Below are 14,056 nucleotides of genomic sequence, written 5' to 3'. Positions count from 1 at the left end.
AAGAAAGAATCAATCTGCTTAATGGAGGCTTCGAAATGAAAGCTAAATTAGCACCAGAAAATAGCGAATTAATGTTCCCAACATCTCAACCCCCTATAGACACTGTTACATAATTAAAAAGCTGTGTCTAAGTGTTTGAGACCTCAACACCGCAGAGATCTCTGTTCAGTGTGGGAGACCACAGATCGCACAAGTGGGCCTGCACACCTCCAGTAAACTAATTGGTTCCCAGATGAACAGAATAGATTACAGTGGAAGGCCTTCCACACAAAATGTACACCCACGGTTACAAATGCCTGAAAAGAATTGCAAAGAATTTAAAGAATCCCCTCTTAACAATTTGAACACGTCATGCATGTACACAAAACATGCCAGATACCTTATGCATTTAGTATTATCTTTAACGGAAGGCAAGCAGCCTGTTGCAAGCTGGACGTCAATCCATACAACAAGGAGTTGCAGGATCCAAAGAAACACGATCTGCAAACAAAGAGCATTTACTTTCACAAGTCAGATCTCGAGGGGCCTTGTGCTCTACATTTTTGAGCAAACACATTGCATATGTTTGCGTATCGTTGCACTGCCATAGAGTGCTGCAGGGATGACGTATTTGTCCAAACAAATGGACAAATGACAACATGGTCGTATGACTTTACGTCACCACCGCTGAGCTAAAGGCGGACTAGTTTTCTGCGTGACAACGTTTAGTAGTCTCATTCAACCACTTGTTAGCAACCACCTTTTTTAAGACGCGTAAAAAAGCTTCACGAGAGGGATAACTTCTGATGTGTTTTATATTGTAGAACAAAGCATTAAAATCTCTTAGGCCTGTGTTAACCATAGGCCTTGTTTCAGGCATCTAACCAAAAACTCATTCAAAAAACCCACTGACTTTGAGACGGAGGAACTGGAAGTGAAAAAATGCAAATTCATTTCCGTGTTTTAGGAGTCATTCCTTCAGCACTCTATACAAAGGGAAAATAAACATCCTCTGTAAACAGCTGACTAAAAGTGAGGGCCACCAACTGAAGGAGTTCAAGAAGACAGCAACTTACCAATATTATCTAAGAACTGATAGCCTCACGGTGTATTTTAATCCTAGTAATTGAGTTATAATAGCCTAGAGCATGTGCATGGAAACATACAGAGAATGGAATGCTCTGTACAACTTTATTCACATACTTGACCATAAACACATGCTTATTTTCAGCAATACCCACAGGGACTACTTCCAGTGTAGACAAGGTTTCAGGAGTCCATCCATACAACCAAACACTTACACCTGGGAGCGGCCCAGTTATACAAACATCATCTGTTGTTCAACAGCCAGAGGGAGAACTTCTGGTCATGCAGAGCTATTTAATACTCAGAACTACCCATACTTCAAAGCTCTACTAAAAAGAAACAAGTATGACTGAACAGGGTGGCATAGGAAACCAAGTGGTGGTATTATTAGAAGACAAGGAGTCCCATGATTCCTTGTGTTAAGTGATCTTCTGAGTGACATTAAGTAATGAACGTGAGCCAGGGTACTTTTGGTTCCCTTTGCTTTCGCTGCCTGAATCATGATCCATAAATAGGCCCATACTTGCCAAAGTTTCAGAGACTTTGTTCCCTGCAATCTAGTGACATTTTAAAGAATGAAAATAGCAAAATAGGTACACTTCAATAGCATTTGTATGTTAAATACTTTTAATTCTCAGAAAAGAACAATTTGCTACTATGGCGTGAACTTGCATGAATCTCTGGCATAAACTAATATTCATCAGTTTGTATTCATTCATTCATTTTTTGCTCCAGCTTGAGTATTTCTTTCTCTCAGTACTCTCCATCTCTCACTCACTGAAGGCCCTTTCAGACACAACACAACGGCACCACTGCGCTCTAAAACCAGTTATTTCTAATGGCTTGCGTCGCACCACGGCAGCTTTTCGCTGCGTCGAGGAAACACCAAATTTGGTTGCTGCGTGCTGTGATGTGCGCTGACCCAGCAGCGAGCACACCTCAAACCACATTGTGTCGCGAGCAGCTTTCTTCTGCCAGGAAACGACATTTGGTGTGGCTGTATTGTTGTTTGGGTGGAAACAGTAGGGCTTATACATGCTGTACAATGCCAGAAACGGGTTGAGATAATGAAAAGGAAAAAAAGGTGAGACAATGTATCAGAAATCGGGAGAAATATGGTAGAATTGTGACTCCGGGAGGTAACCAGGAGAGGGCAATGAAAAACAGTTTCCCAGGAAAATCGGGAGGGTTGGCAAGTATGAATAGGCCACAACCAACTGGCATTTAAAGTTGAATCAGACAATTAAAAATAACAGGGATATGAAGACTGTAGGCTCATTTTTGAAGATATGTGAGTATTAACACACCAGCTAAAGCTCTGTTGGGGTGTTCCTGTCATGCCAAATTCAATATTATCCCTTATCATCTTTTCATATCATAGCAAAGCCTCACAACTTTTATGTTTCAATATAAGATGAATCCTAAATCTGTCATAGCGTGAGATCTTACATCCGTGAGAGTCTGTGCCTTTTGTGAAAATGTGATATTTTAGTCTCAGCTCACCCCAGCAGGAGCTGTTGAATAATACTCAGCAGCTCACGGGAATGTCTTTTCAATTCTCAATGATAGAAAATACCTAAATGCCAAAGCTCTGCAAACAAAGCCATTTACACAAAACCTTCAATAAAAAAGAAGATGGGCAGTGTAGTCCTGGAGGACAGAGCAAACAGGTCGTGACTGGATGGACTAAACGTATTACCGTTAGTGCCTCGAGCAGTGGCGCAGTCAACACTGAATCCAAGAATGACACTCTAAATGACCCATTATCATTCACGGGTGACCAGAAGGGACAAGTGAAGACTGTGCAAAGTTGGACAACCGGGAAGAGAACGAGACAAAAAGCCATTTCAGCATCAATACGGACCCTTCTAAAAACTCTCAACACATCCAGGACCCGGGACAAAAGGCTCAGTGGAGGAAGCCTGACATGTCCGACCTAGGCTAAGTGGTGACAGTTAACACATTCTTAAATCTCTCCAGCATGACTCCAATTATGGCCTTCGGTGCTCATCAAATGAAGAGCCGTACCACAGGAGATAAGATAAGTGAAAAGGAGGGCTGTGAACTTCAAAGAGAAGAAAGTGCTGTCAAGACATACAGTATGTATGAAAGAGATAGGCGATAAGTGCACTCAAAGGAAGAAAAAAAAAAAAGTACGTAATGTGTGTAAGGACTTTTCTGCCAGACTCTTGAACTATTAGATCATGGGGTTCATCACGGCCGCTTGTCAGTGAAGGCAGGCGCTGTGTCCTTGTCCCGCTCCCTCCTGAGCGCCTTTATACAGAAAGGTTATTGAAAACCAGCAAAGGGTAACACGTCTTTTACTTCTTAATGTGTACCCAGTGTCAACGGCACAGCCTGGTACCTGCTACGCACTATCATTTCCAAAGCCAAGAGCCGTGTGCTGTTGCCAGGTGACTAATTGTACACTGCTGGCAACCAAATATGCTGGAGCGAGCGAACACAAAAGAGAGAAAACATTTAAACAGTCGCTTTGTTAAAGGAGGTGACGGATGATATGTTCATTTGATTCTTTCTGTGGAAATCGAGATGTTAAACTGGTTGGCCCGCTTTCCAACACCATGATGATAACAGGAAGGTCAGGAAACACATTCATTTCAGAGCGGTGCAGGCCTTGTTCCTGACTACAGTGCTATGTAAAAAATAAACTTTTGTGAGTCATTGTTTGATTGTTTGATGCAGATCATTGTGCTCCTCAAGTTGCTTGTGCAAGGCCGATGTTGGTTTAAATTATTAATAATGGCCAGCTGCTTGTATATTTCGTTATGATCGCTGACGCCATATCTGCACAACAATATCACCGGCTCACATGGGTGACTCTTCCTCACACGGTTATGATTCTCAGCAATAGAAATGTTTGATCCTTACTAGAATTCACAAGCACATCATCCATAAATAACTACTGAATGGAGTACAATTCAGTGACAGTATCAAATGTCTGGCACCAGCAACACTGTGCATAGGCTTTCTAGTGATCAGAGTGTCTGATGTTTAAAATTATACAAATTTTCAGGTTAGATACTTGTAATTCTGGTTTCTACTAGAACATGTTTGCATGTAACCTGACCCTGTCAGATAGTTTGTTACACAGAGCCATCTGAGAAGCCGCCATTGGAAACTGTTTGGAAAAGGGCAGGTACGTTAAAAAAATACTTGGCAGGTGATTGGATGAACCATCTGTCAATCAAACTACCAAAATGCTCCTCTTTCAATGAAGAAATACTCTCCAGTGCTGATATAACTGATGCTATTGCAACATCTACTGTACGCTAAGGGGCCGTCATTATTGTTTAGAGCGAACAGTTACTCTGTGTGGTCTCATGCTACGGTCTCACTGGGTCTCACACACCTAAGCCACGCCAATAGCTGTAATAGCTCCTCGCAGGACGCTGATTGGTCCGTTGTCTGTCTTGTTAGAAGTGGGAACCAAACGTCAGATATCTTCCGCAGAGATAAACAAAACATTCATTTTGGACCCGCCAAAATTTTTTAAATGATTAACTCACAATCATAATATTTTTTTTTCCCGGAAAATCCATACTTTTATTCGGCACCTTTCTAAAAGCTCTGTGGATGTATTATTATTATTATTATTTTTTTTTTTTAAATATTTGTCCACATAAAAATGGTATCAATAACACCTTTAACATTAGCACAAACACTGTAGATACTACCAGTATATCCACCTTTATAAGTTCGTCTTGTGACTAAGAGGAAATGGTCTTGTTTCATGGAGGTAAAGAGTCCAAGCCACTTATACCAATGAAACAGAAAACAGTGTCAAATGTAACCACTAATTGCTGGAATGTCCTTCGCCTATGACACCTAAAATAATGACTACTGCTTGCAACCCTGTGACGCATGCACAAAACGGAGGACCTTCAAACCAATCAATATTCTCTATTGCTTTGGAAGCTATTTACTTAAAGGTCTTGGATATTGACTATAGGAGTCATGTAATTAAATTTGAGGCAAAGACATCCATTTCTAAGTTTAAGGGCATGTACATGTTTTTCTTAAAGAAAACCTTTGTGCTAAGCCATAACCTAAATAGCACATTGAAGATAAGATTGTGACACATTTACTCAAGTTTTACCAAGGGTGTGGTTTCTAATGATGTACCTGGAATCTTTCCAACACAGGCTTTATGATAAGGAATATATTAGGGCCCATATCTCTTTGTAGGTTTGCCAAATCCTGTAACGTTGGACTCCATAAATGTTATTACTTAAACTTACTCATTGAGTCATATGTCTTGTCAAAGTCTTACTCTGTAAATTCATTATAAGTTTGTTGGTTGATTCTGGCACACTGCTTCAAATTTCATCAACAAAATGTTGTGATTGAATGTTTAAAAATTATTTAATAACTGTAGCAGGAAGACTAGGAGGGACACATACTGTTCAACAATGATTATACAGGTGGATTATGGGTGAACCCAGTGGTACTGATAATGTCTCCCACCGTAGTTATCATCAGTTGTTTACTATAGATAAAGCAATCCTTTAAGGAATGGGCAGGTCTCTTAGTGAACCATTTACTCGACAAACAATAAGCCAAACAATTGCAGCATTCTTCAAACTGAGTTAATCAAAAGATAGTGGGTCTTAGAAAATTGAACCTCTGTGCAGTTTAGAAACTCAACAACACACTGTGAAACTCAATTTAAGGTCACAGAGTCAAGTCTGGTAATTACTAGGCAAAAAAACAACATACAGCTTTGCAGTTCGTCAGGTTTAACAGTCAGAAAAGGGAATGGGGCAAAAATCAGATGATTATTAAAACAACTGACAGAATCTGAAAGTGGGTTTTCACTTTATCTGTTTAACACCGATACATAACCTCCCTATGTCTACTGAAGTTACAATTCGGAATTGCCAGTGAATATGCGCTAAATCTTACTACATAACATTGACAAAGGACACTTTTCACAGTTCACGCTTTACATGCCCACTCACAGTTTCACTCCCAAACATCCGGAAGCTGTGTGAACCCACGCTGTCCGAGGAATGAATGAGTACAGTCTTCTGCTTTTCCCCTTATGTCACTTCCTGCTGTCTAAATAAATGACAGAAACACAAAATAACTAATAACCTGACAGAATCTGACAGTGGGTTTTCACTGTATCTGTTTAACACGGATGGATAATCACTCTATGTCTACTGAAGTTACAATTCTGGATTGCCAGTGAATATGTGCTATATCTTACTACATGCCATTGACAAAGGACACTTTTCACAGTTCATGCTGTATATGCCCACTCATTGTTTCACTCCCAAACCTCTGTGTGAACCCACGCTGTCCCAGGAATGAATGAGTATAGTCTTCTTCATTTCCCCTTATGTCACTTCCTGCTGTCTAAATAAACAACAAAAACACAAAATAACGAATAGCCTGACTGTTTTGACTGTAAAATATCTAAATTTCCACTTAGGTACTTCTACCTACTGTATGTGCTTGAATAGCTTTCACTTTTAGACAAATGTAGTGAGTGTAGCATACAAAGTAATGTCATTCTGTGCCTTCTCCTGTAATTACAACTACTAAAAGCTGTTAATAATAAACAAAGCTTGCATTGATAACAACCAGCTCAATTCTTTATCTGAACCGCCAACACATTCTCAACAACCACGGTAATAAAACTGCAGCCCTGCTGAGAACATGGTCATGATATGGTTATTAAATCACTGCAAGCCTAGAGTGGTCTGGCTGGTATTGTATTTTTTGTCTACCAATATCTGATGCAATACTCTCCATAAACATACTAGCAATCAAAACTGTTTTCATATTTTCCATTCTTGTTGAACAAATCCATATCACTGAATCTCAAATTAGCTAAATAATACATTTTATTTCACTTTGACTCTATTCGGCGGTTGCTCACTCCTACTCATAAGAATCAAGGATCAGGTTGCAGTCCAACTTCCACTACAACAAAAACTATACTCAGATAACAGCAGCTCTGTATGTAATGCTGTGTGGCTTTCATAGACTGCCACACTGAAGTAACACACACACCCTCTCTTCAAATTGTTTGGCCAGTTGTGAATTCTGAATGGAAGGTGAGACTAACTGGACTTGTAAGACACGTTATAAGGAAATTCGCTGGAAGGAGGGAAACACTGGAGTCGAGCAGCTTCACACACATGTAATTACCAAAAAAAAAGTGTGTCCCACTGCCCACTCATGTATTACTAGAGTGAATATTATCAGACCTGCCCCAATCTAAAGGTCAATATGAAAGTCGGAGCCCGGCGGATCTTTGATGAGGCTGTAAACTATTAGTAGCACTACACCCTACTACAGTGTACTCATTGTTTGTAACTGCAGGTGAGGTCTTGTTTATGAGTTTGCGGTTACATATTCAATTCGCAAAATGGAATTGGAACAAGGTCATTTAGATAAAAGCTTAGCTTGCTAGCAATTTATCAAATTAACACTTCCTGATTATAACTGAACAGACCTTTCAATCTTTCAAACACACCCTTCCCCTGAACACAGTGGATCACTTGAACGGCTCCAGAAGTGAATTTTCCGTTCTTTTACTCCATTGACGTTCATATATATATATATATATATATATATATATATATATATATATATATATATATATATATATATATATAAGAGAGAGAGAGAGAGTTTTAAGCATGGAACCAAGCCAACCAGCTCAAGATGAAATGTGACCATAAATATTTGATTCGGAGCAAAGAAAAAGGGGAAAAAATGTACAAGAATGTGTTCATAATTATTTTAAGAGTGAAGGAACTATTTGTCCCATGAACCGTTGCAAACGACGACTCGCTGCCTCTGGAAACTCCCGAAAAACATTTAAACTAACTGTTGTCGATCTAAAATGAAGACAGATTCAGCAACAGCATGCCTTCTTTTTCGCATCAGATGATTTCAGAAACATTTCGGTGAATTCTTTTTGTAATATACGAGACAGTTTGCAAACGAGCCGCCATGTTGGCTCGGTTTGAAATCCGGGAGCAGCTTACGGAGAAGCACGTACGAGCATGTACCCTCACTAGCCGTTCGCGGACGCGGTACACATTCCAATGGTAACAGCGAGCTCCACCAATCAGAGACGTCGCTGTCACACTTAGGATTGTGGGTAGTGTAGTTCTTCTCTACGACATCGCAAATAAAACATGTTTTTCTTAAAACAAAATTGATATCACAAGGACTTGTGGCTTCTATAGGAGCATATACCATTGTTTCACAATCTGGTAGCTTGTGGTAAGTCTACCTTTGATGCTTACGACAATATGGCTAATAATCAAAACCGTGATTCAGAATATGAATGGGATGCTCATTGTTGAGCTCTATGTAGTAGGATTCTAGTGCCAAATTATAGGTGTAAAGTCATATGTTGATAAAGAATAAAAGTGATACTGGCCTGTAGCCTAATTACAGGAGCCACAATAGAGGATGTGTCATAAATATAAGGACCTAGCCACTCGCTTTAACACTGTTATGTTAGGGCATATTCTTAGAGAAATGACATCCCCTGGGTTTAGATCTATATGAAAAGCTTTTGCACTGGGTATAATCAATTCAAGAAAAGTACTCGTGTGAAAAATAAGGACAGCTACCAAGCACAGACTGACAGGGTTACTTAACAGATAAATGGACTGTGTGGATGTGCTTTTAGGCTTGTAAGATATGACGTCCATGAACATGAACCAGACGCTGTGCCAAGGCTGAGCAGTGTAGCAGCCTCATTGAATCACCCACAGTCCATTTTCAGTCATCCTGGGATAATCAGCGGCTTAAGGTCACCAATGTCTGCTGCTGTCAGCGCACACACTCATCCTGCCTCATGTCTTTTCTGCCTCCCTGTACCTCCATCATTCCTTTAAGTCTGTCTCTCTCCTGTTCACTCCATGCCCTTGAGCTGCCTCCTAACAGAGAGCCACCCGAGCCAGGTGGTCCCTCTCTCTCCAGAGACACTGGGCTTCTCGCCCAGACAGCGAGGCAGTATCCTCCCTGGCTACAACAGGCTGGTGCTCAGTCAGGCCCCTGATGTCACAAGCTGCTGGCTCTCTGAAAAAGACACCAGGGGGACAATGCAGTGTTTTGTGGAGAAGCACAATGCGGGAAGGCATCGATGATGGAGGGAGGAACAGGACAGTATATAGAAAGAAAGGAGAGCGCCAAGGAGTGGAGAAAGGAGGGGCAACAAAAGGGTGAGGAGGACACATAAGACAGTAAAGCAACAGAGGAAAAAGTGAGGAGCTGGACAGAAGTCTTTCAGTGTGTGAACAGTCTTGAAGTGGCTCAACTAAAATTTCGCTTTTTTGAGACATCCTTCATGACAATGTCGCAAGGCTTTGGCTCACAGTAACGTATAGCAGGAGGTTCCCCCTGTGTTGAAATCTTGCCAAATAGTTGCTGTCCCAACATCCAGACTGCTGCACCAAAGCTGCTTAGTCATCACTGTATCACGGAGTAAAGGACAGCACAACAGATGACCCTCTCCACACGAGGCTGACAGATCTGATGAGTAATCTGCCTGACCAGCAATATAGATCCAACCCGGTGAGTCGCCAATTAAACTGAGCTATACTAGCCCAATTTGTTATGTCAGCATAAACGGTCAACGGACTTGCATTTATATAGCACTTTTCTAGTCTTCCAACCACTCAAAGCACTTTACACTACATGTTCACCCATTCACACACACATTCATACACTGATGGCAGAGGCTGCTAAAGTGCCAATTTTGCCCATCAGGATTTAATCTAAATACTCATTCACACACCGATGGCTACGCTGGAGCAGTGGGGGATCGAACCACCGACCTTCCGATTGGTGGACAACCTGCTCTGCCCTCTGAGCCACAGCCACCCCATACCATACCAGTGGCATCTTTAATTGGTATGCAGAATACAAGGGTGGACTGGAGGTCAGGGATTATCCTGTAAAGTGATAGGTCGTAATCCCATCAAAAACTATGTGTTGTGGCATCATTCATTCATTCATTCATTCTCACTGTGCAATATCATTTTCCACTTGTGCAATTTTGTTAAGAGTCTGTTTATTGTCAATACTGTATATACTGCTCCTATTTTTATACTTCCTTCTATTTAAATAGTTCATATTTTGTCACACTTTGTTTAGCTCTTTTTTACTGTGTTAGCTGATGCATCTTGTTTTTTGCACTATCCCCTTTGCTGCTGTACACTGCAAATTTACCCACTAATAAAAGGTATATCTTATCTTATCTTATCTTATGTAATCCCAATCAAGGTTTAACCTACATATCAGGTGATTTATCTCTGCTGTTATCTGAACCCAGTCTTCAGGTATGATAAAAAAAACAGACTTGACCTTTATTTGTTTTCACATGCAGGCAACTGTGCATATAAACAACTGGCTTTACCTGCAATGACTATACCTGTTAAACCAACCCTATGACCTAACCCTCAGCTAGCATTTCCTGGAAAATGCTGAACTCAAACCGCCTAGTAGCTCTACAGGCTGACTGACACATGAGTGACATTCACATGATATACTCACCTAATTTCATTAAGGAGGCCAGCAGCACCCATAGTGAGACCTCAAAGGGGACGTGTATGTGATGGTAGTCGAGGTCGAGCACGGGGAAAGCCTTTTTAGTGATGTTGTGTTTTTCGTTCGTGGAGATTTTGTGGTTGTCCGTATCCTCCGGTTGGCTGGTATCCGGAGAGCTGGCAGCTCCGAGAGGAAACACAGAGCCCTCCAGTAACACTAACACCAGCAGCAAGAGCAGACCTCGCTCCGGTATACTACTCACACTACTACCTGTCCTTGAAGAAGGCATGATGTTGAACAAAAAAAGGGCAATTTAAGTCGGAGAATAGTTGGTAAAAACTCTGCTTCAAGAAACTTGTCGCCAGGTAAACAGACGCACCGACGCACAGGCCGAGGGAGGCAAGCAGGAAACGACAAGATGCGTAAAAGAGTTTCCTTTTTACAGACAAGAAACAAGCAAACCGAGCAGCAGTGTTTCACAAGTTTCTGTGTCAGTGACTATCAATGTCCTCCTCGGTGAAAGATGTCATTGTTGATGCTGGAGACACAGCCTGCATCCCCCTCCACACCTCTTCTCCCCTCCGACTCTCCGAGATAAAACACAGGTCCGTGAAGCAGCCGCGGTGCTCAGAGACTGACCTTGAAGAGAAGATACAATGTTGCAACATTGCATTCTGACGTGCATTCTATATATAGCAACTTTTTGATTTTAATGTCTCCGTGTGATGCGGCAATCCACACCGTGTCTCCCAGGAGAGGACAAGACCTTGGTCCTTGTTCTGGGGGGCTCTCAGCCCAGAGGGAGGATGATAAAGGAGGAGGACTTTCTCTCCGCCCCGGCTTTAAGAGGCTTGTCCCGGGTTGCTGCTGTCAAAGCTAAAGAGGCGACTGCTCTTCTTGTCTGCGGAGGTTGTTTAGCTTCATACAACCTTCAAAACGCACACCCTTTCGCGGAGGTTTGGTAGGATGATGGGAGGAGGAGGAGGAGGAGGAGGAGTAGAGTGAAAAGGGTGGGGGACTATAGTGACACCTATAGGAATGGAGGGTTAAAGTGGTAGAAGTAGGCAGTATGTTTTTGGCATTAAGGCAAAAATTCCATAATGACCTTTCAACATATTGTAATTCAAGTGTTCTGAGAGGAAACAGCTCGTTTCAAATGCAGAGTTTCTAAATAAGGGGCTATGTGTATTTCCCTGTGGATTGAGCGTTTCGATACTTTCACAGTATTTATATTGGACTTAAACCTGCTTTATAACAAATGAAAATCTCACTTTTTTTTAATAATATGGGACCTTTAAGTGTTCTGAGAGATAACTAGACTTCTGCACCTCCTCATGTCTCTGTTTTCAGGCTTTAAAAAATCTAGCCTGTGACGGGAGACTTTGGTTAATCACAGGTCATTTCAGAGAGAGAGCGTTTCTATTGGCTGTGATATGGCTGGTGGGCGGTGCTTGGTATTTCCTCAACAGATCTCAACCGGTTTCCGGGTCACAAACTTTCTCATTTTACAGCCAAACAGTACACTACAAGATGTTTTAGAGAACATTTTACGCGAGAAATAGGCATAACAGTAACAGAATATTGATTCATATTTGATCAGCGCTGCCTAGTTTGACAGTTTATTCAGAGTTGGTGAGTGATGACAGCTGGGGGATGGCAGACTATAGTGACACCTATAGGAATAGAGGGTTATGGTGGTAGCAGTAGGTAGTATATTTTTGGCATCATTAAGGCAAAATTTCCATAATAACCTTTTTGTAATTTAAAGGTCCCATATTATGCTAATTTTTCAGGTTCATACTTGTATTTAGTGTTTCTACTAGAATATGTTTACATGCTGTAATGTAAAAAACTTTATTTTCCTCATGCTGTCGGCCTGAATGTGCCTGTAGTTATCCTCGGTGTGAAACGCTCCGTTTGAGCGCATTTCGACGGAATTGCAACAGAATTGCGTTGCTAGGGGAGGTGTCCCACATTGTCCCACACAAACATACCCTTTGTCCCACATTTGGTTTGTTTGGATCTGGTCATCCCAACACTTAGTCTACGATTGATGCTCACTGTCATCCAGCCAGCCCTGATCACATGAATATAACCATGGAAGTGAGCCTTTGTCTTAATCTCAGATGATGGAAATTATGCCTGAGGACACCAGATCACTCCATGATCTGAATACTTATTAAGCGTGATGTAACCAGGCATTATGAGCAGTGATATTCACACTGGCTGTCTGAGGTGTGGGGGTGCATACATTTGCAGAAATTGACTTTAGCTTGAATATCAAACTGGCTATAAATGTCCTTTAAGGACATTATGTTTACCTAAGAGGTCAGTTTCAATTAGCAACCAGGGCTCAGAGAGCAGGTTCAATATATTCCTCAAAGACACTTAAGTAGAGCGCACAAACACATGCTATACTGAACCAAGATTACATTAAAAGATAGTCCACGAAAGAAAGTCATACTTATCAGTTTACTGTTTATTTTTTGTTCCTGGTGTGTGTTGCAGTGGGAGTGGCCTTGGAAACTACTTGCATTCCAAATAACGACTCAACAGACCCATGAATTTCCAAGCAAGATGCTTGTGTTGAGGTGATAATACAGGTTTATCAAACCAGTAAAGTTAACCCCGTGCCAGCACAAGGGCAACCCAGTGTATAAAGTGGAGTTGTTATAACTTGATTAAGTGAATGGTAAATGGACTTGCATTTATTTAGCGCTTTTCTAGTCTTCCGACCACTCAAAGAAAATTAATCCATGAAGTCATTTTTCAAGCAAATATGCCAAACAATTGCTGGTTTCAGTTTCTCAAACGTGAGATTTGAAATCTCTTTGGGTTTTGGATCGACTGTAAGCACCGTGAGTTGCAGCTCTTAAGATCAGCTTTTGGACAGCTAGTTTTGATATTTAATAATCCAAACAGCCCATTTGTCTCTACTATGATCGAACATTAAACTACAGTAATAACTGTTGAGAAGTGTTTCCAGCTATCTTTTCTAAACTGCCTCGAGTCCCAGACAATTGGGCCAATAAAGATCGACATGGACTGATTATAGTTTAGTGCTCAAATAGCTGCCTTCTGGACTTTTAGAGAAGAGGTTGGTTAGTGAAGACAAAACTAGGGACTGAGGGGGGACATTAATAAGGTATGGTCAGTGTTGATAACAGTGTCCTGCACAGCACACATACATTTAAACACCGCCACAGAGTTCAGGCGACAAACTGTCTGTGCCGTTAGTCATTTCTGTCTCTGTCTATGTCCTTATCACTCTTTATGACTGTAAGGTGTTTTATGTTTTACAGCCTCTTATCGCTGTTGGGTCGAATAGTTTCCGCCAGTCCTGCGGTGGGTGTAGACAGCCATGGGCCTCCTCTGATAGACAAGTCCTGATTACGTTTTATATTCTTACTGTATACAGTATGTACTACATCATGATCTTCATAGTACACGG

General features: G+C 41.2%; 1 protein-coding gene across 2 annotated transcripts in view; it reads right to left on the bottom strand.

Moving 5' to 3' along the window:
* Nucleotides 1–11,536, bottom strand: part of slc9a1a (solute carrier family 9 member A1a) — a 39,154-nt gene extending 27,618 nt beyond the window's left edge. Inside the window, exon 1 of one of the 2 annotated variants that reach the window (XM_074653042.1) lies at nucleotides 10,612–11,536. In XM_074653042.1, the coding sequence (XP_074509143.1) occupies nucleotides 10,612–10,894 (283 nt within the window). In that variant the 5' untranslated portion in view covers nucleotides 10,895–11,536. The remainder of the gene's footprint in view (nucleotides 1–10,611) is intronic. The other variant, XM_074653041.1, reaches the window with a different exon arrangement.
* Nucleotides 11,537–14,056: the final 2,520 nt, after the last annotated feature.

This window comes from Sebastes fasciatus, chromosome 12, assembly GCF_043250625.1.
Source record: "Sebastes fasciatus isolate fSebFas1 chromosome 12, fSebFas1.pri, whole genome shotgun sequence".
NCBI classification, from domain to species: domain Eukaryota; kingdom Metazoa; phylum Chordata; class Actinopteri; order Perciformes; family Sebastidae; genus Sebastes; species Sebastes fasciatus.
The sequence above is the reverse complement of the archived record's forward strand: the minus strand, read 5'-3'. Positions and strand labels throughout refer to the sequence as shown.